At 38.3% G+C, this 4,976-nt stretch overlaps 1 protein-coding gene across 1 annotated transcript; it reads right to left on the bottom strand.

The window, feature by feature from the left end:
• Nucleotides 1-594: 594 nt before the first annotated feature.
• LOC127640276 (alpha-1,2-mannosyltransferase ALG9-like) lies at nucleotides 595-4,494 on the bottom strand. Its single transcript, XM_052122732.1, has 6 exons — nucleotides 4,407-4,494; nucleotides 3,818-3,945; nucleotides 1,647-1,781; nucleotides 1,168-1,238; nucleotides 820-955; nucleotides 595-682 (listed from the first exon to the last, which is right to left on the bottom strand). The coding sequence occupies exons 1-6, from the start codon at nucleotides 4,408-4,410 to the stop codon at nucleotides 665-667; spliced, it is 492 nt and encodes a 163-aa protein (XP_051978692.1). The 5' UTR covers nucleotides 4,411-4,494; the 3' UTR covers nucleotides 595-664.
• Between the last annotated feature and the right edge of the window lie 482 nt (nucleotides 4,495-4,976).

Consider the following 4,976-nt stretch of genomic DNA (forward strand, 5'->3'; position numbering starts at 1 on the left):
AGAGGGTAGATGGGAAACAAAAAACGCTCCTCTTTATGTGGACGAGTGAAGAACACCAGCATCCATAGGTACATTGGTGACAGGGTTAACCAGTATGGCCGGCCCAGGTTCTGTACTGCAACACGTGCAATAATAGAAATAAGCATTTTTATAAGCGTGTTTGGTAAATTGTAAGTACATCACACTCACATTGTGGGAAGAGGGCAAGTTTAATGTTTTCACATAAATACATTTTTTTATAAATAATACATTCTTACCATTGAATCTTTGAAGCAGTGCCTCCATAAGAGAGAGGAAGAGAAAACATGGCCAACACAAATACAATGTTGAAATTCAGAAAACCATTCACAAAGTAGTAATGCCATGGCTCTGTGCCTGTAAGAAAGAAAAACCTTAAGTATAAACTGACTGATCATTTCTGCGATTTAACGTCACCAACATTAAGTTTGAAAATTGAAATCCAATATTCTGCACTGGGGGTGGGGGGTCAGATTTATCATGTCAGTATAAGGCCTTGTTTCTGGATATTCTTGATTTTAAAATGTTATTCTGCAAACTAAATGGAATGGCAAATAAATGTGTTTCCTAACCAGAAAGAGCAGCAGTGCCACCAGAGTCCATGTGATGAAACTCTTCCACTTCTTCTTCAGTAACAGACAGTAGGTCAAAGGCAATGGGTGTGCTGCAATAAATAAGTCAACAAAGCCCTAGTTTATCTTGTTGGCTGATAACAGATCTATTCTTATGACACAAGTTTTTTCCAAGTCTTTCATAAAATAGTTTAATAAACTGTACAAAAACATATTAAATGTCAATTACCCCAGCTGGACACTGAAGGGCCAGCCCAATATGGCTCCAGCTGCAATACCCAAAACAGCCAGACTGGGGCGCCCCTGGAACCAGCCAGTCATGGCTACCACGGTGCTGTACATACAAAAGGTACTGGGGAGGAAGGCTAAAAAAAAACATACAAGCAAACACACACAAAAGTTACACGGTACCTATAGTTGTTTCAAAGGAGCAGAAGACGCCCCACATGCAGGCCAAACTTCTTACACACGCCCCTGTGCAAGACCCATGACATTAGATATGTAAGCCAAATTCATTGCATCATGATGGGAATTTCACCTACTTTAGCCAAATGTAGATGTAATATGCGGCACTCACTTGTAGAAGTAGAGCTCACACACACAACATGTAAACGCTAGCATGCCACACAGGAAGTAAAACACAAGGACCTGAATGTGGGGAATCAGAAAAACAACAAATTAGTTGACATGTCAACTTGGTTCTCAGATGAAGAAACACAGGTAACCAGTAAATGCAGGCATACCAGTGTATATAATAAATGGTCCTATACCAATTTATTTAATTCATATTCTTCACTTTGTGAGAAATTCAACAATATTACAGTTTGGAGTCATTTAGGGAAAAAGGTATGATGTTCTGGCTAAAATTTCTTTGATTGAGCAAATAAAAATTTAACCCCAAAAAAGCCAATAATGACCAAAATGTTCAGGTCTTCAGGTTTTATGAGCAGAACCAAAGCTTTTTAGATTCCAGTGAGGTTTAATAGTTACCGCACTGGTCAGAGAACTATGCTGTTGCTCAAAAGTGGTAATCAATGCTTTTTGGGGCTAGTTTACCTTGTTGGTTTGTAATATTTTGGCAGGAAAGCAGGCAGGAAGGGTATGGAGCCACAGATATGCGTAGGAAGGAATAGCGTAGGCTGGAGAATACTCCCATGTCTGCATCCCTGTTCTGTACAGCAGGTAGTGAGTCTGGCCAGAAAAAAAAAGAGAGAGAGAGAGAGAGAGAAACAAATTAGCTTTTAAGAATATGTAACTTTTTAAAAAATCTAACTTTTGTAATTGTCTCATGAACAATGTTTATATTCAGTTATATGGCCCAATGATTTGAGGCTCATATAAAAAAAATGTAACATATGTTTTCCTGAGGTCCACTTATAGGTTGATTCTCATTACCTTATTGTGTCCAGGACATTTAACTTTTCCTATTGTCATTTTATTACACTTCAAAACCAGCATCGTTAACAAATTGCAAAAATAACAATGTTTTTTCAAACATCTTTACAAATACATCCTCAGTCATCCATTGGTCGACAAGCAGGTTGTCCTGCCTCCAACTCACGCCATTAGTTGTGTCAATGAGCATTGATTCATTACATGAATGTTCTTACACCAATTATAATTAATAAGCCGACCACATGTGCATTCATGTAAACGCATAAAAGGATGTTCCTTAGCCAGTGTAAGGTCATAAACGGTGTAAGAATAAGCCGATCAACTCTTTCCAATGAGATGCTTATCCAATGTACACACGATTTATGTGCATGCCTCTTCACAGTTTGACATTAAATGCGGAGAATAGCATGATTATTTCAAATGTCATGTAAATGCAGACTTTTTGCTTTGTCAGATTTTTTAAGAAAGCACATTTTTGTGAGTAATCTATCAAATCAAATCACTTTATTGGCACATGACCATATGCACTAGTGCAGCAGTGGGTGAAAGTCTTGGGTGCAGTTCCGAGCAACATAGCAGTCCTGACAGTCACAAGACATATACCAATTACAATAAACAACATATTTACACAACACAATTTACATATCAAATGTACAGTAAACAATACATACAATATAGAATACATACACAATTAAAAAAAGTATATAAAGTAGTACAGTAGGTTTTATTGTAAAGAGAATATAATTCATTAATTAATCAGCGTATTGGTGTGCATGTAAACAGGCTCATTGTTGTTGTGTCGAGCTGAAAGTTGAAAAGTTGAAAGTGCCAAAGAGACACAGCGTTTAAACTTTTAGGAGAAACGAAACTGCAAATGATTTACTTATAGTTGTTTCAGCATATTAGGCTGAGATTGGGGAAAGCATTTTAACATCGAAAATATTACACACACATCAGCTTCAAAATCACAGAAAAATGCGTAACTGCCATGAAAAGCATTTAAAAACAGGCTTCAATTTTTCAAAATTTAATTTCTTAAATGTTTCATTTGATTTTAGAATAAATTTGGACCAGGGAATTTTTTGACAGCTTTAATGGGAATCACCCTATGATGTTAGTTAAGGTTTCTCACACCAAAAACATCGTAATTTAGTATGAAGGCGAGGGCATGGTCGAGCGTTAATCTGGAAAGACAGTAAGCAAGGTTTTCACCTGAGATTAATTGCACACAAATTCATCATAAAAGTAATCCATAAGACTCCAGTGGTTGAATCCAGGTCTTCAGAAGTGAATGATTGGTGTGGTTGAGAATCAGAACAATATTTGAATCTTTACCATAAATTCTCCTCCCTATCCAGTAGGTGGCGATATGCACGAAGAATGTGAACCACCAAAAGAAAAAGATGGTGTTGAAAGTGAATGTGGAAATTTATAGTAAAAAATACCTAAAATATTTAACGGTTTCTCACCCACACCTATCATATCACTTCAGAGTGCATGGATTTAACCACATTTATGTTTATGTGCATTTTGGAGCTTCAAAATGTTAGCATGCATTCACTTGCATTGAATGGAGCTACAGAGCGGAGATATTCTTCCAAATATCTTTGTATGTGTTCAGCAATAGAAAGAAAGTCATACACATCTGGGATGGCATGAGGGAGAGTAAATGATGAGAGAATTTTCATTTTTGGGAGAACTATCCCTTTAAGTTCATAGTGTAAAGAACTACATCTGGACAGACTTGGTTTGATCATTACATTTCCTGGGCATTACAGGGAAAAACAGTGTTACAAATGAAGTGTAAACAGTGAACTAAGAGGATGTGCAACTGGTTCCCAGTAATTGTAGGTTTCATCACAGTCAGAGATGTTACTGAGTAACCCCGCACAGAAGCGAGCCGAGACCAGGCACTTGAAGGCTGTGGAACCCTCAGGAGCCCACACATGCCCTGGACGACCTGTAATATAGAGGAGGGGTATAGGAGGTCATGTGCTTATCTGGGAGCAAACTAATAAGCAATACACGGACAGAGCACAGGATTATTATACAAGCTTGTCAATTTTTTGTTTATTTTATTTAAACTATATAATTATTATTATTTATTTTTTTCAAAACAATGTAAAGAAATAACAACAAAAGCAATGGCGTGTAACTGCACAGCTAATAACAATGTAAGAACATTATGACATTTGACATGCGTGAATGTCAAAGTGTGTCAGGTATGTAGATGATGCACCAGCATCAAATGTATTTATATGCAACAGGCAAATGTTTCCTAGTGCTGCGTAAATAAATAATACTCAAACACTTTTTTATTCCGACACAGGACGCTGATCCGTGTATTTATGCATAATTGTATTACTTTTTAAAGTATATCCAGACAGCCTCAACAACCGAGCGCACGAACTGGTTACTTACTCATTTCGTGGGTCACTGGACGTATTGTCTTCGGCACTTTTATCGTCTTTTGTTGTTCGGTTGTCTGTGCTTGGTGTGTTGTTGTGTTGCTCCGCCGGTTGACGCCACGCGCGGCCAGTAAAAACATGGCGTCGAAGAAACTCCGTCAACGCAACAGACGGGGAAGCAAACAAGATGCCAACAACGTGATGCTTATGGTGCACACAGTCATTTTTGCCCTCTATAAAAAGTTTTACTCCTAAATAAATTAACTGAACCTTTGCAATAGATGTATGAAATCATAACCACACATGAGATAAAGACTCCAGTCATATCAGTAACCTCCCTGCTGAAAAATCCAGCTAAATCCAGCCTAAGCTGGTTGGCTGTCTTAGCTGATTTAAGCTGTAAGTAGCTGATTGTAGTTGGTCTCCCAGCCTGGCTTAGCTGGTCAAGCTGGTCTCCCAGCCTGGACAAGTTGGTGGTCAGCTGGTCTCCCAACCTGGTTTAGCTGGTTTTAGCTGGTCTCCCAGCCTGGCTAAGCTGGTTTTAGCTGGTCTCCCAGCCTGGCTTAGCTGGTCAAGCTGGTCT

The sequence above is a fragment of the Xyrauchen texanus genome, chromosome 4 (assembly GCF_025860055.1).
Source record: "Xyrauchen texanus isolate HMW12.3.18 chromosome 4, RBS_HiC_50CHRs, whole genome shotgun sequence".
NCBI lineage: Eukaryota > Metazoa > Chordata > Actinopteri > Cypriniformes > Catostomidae > Xyrauchen > Xyrauchen texanus.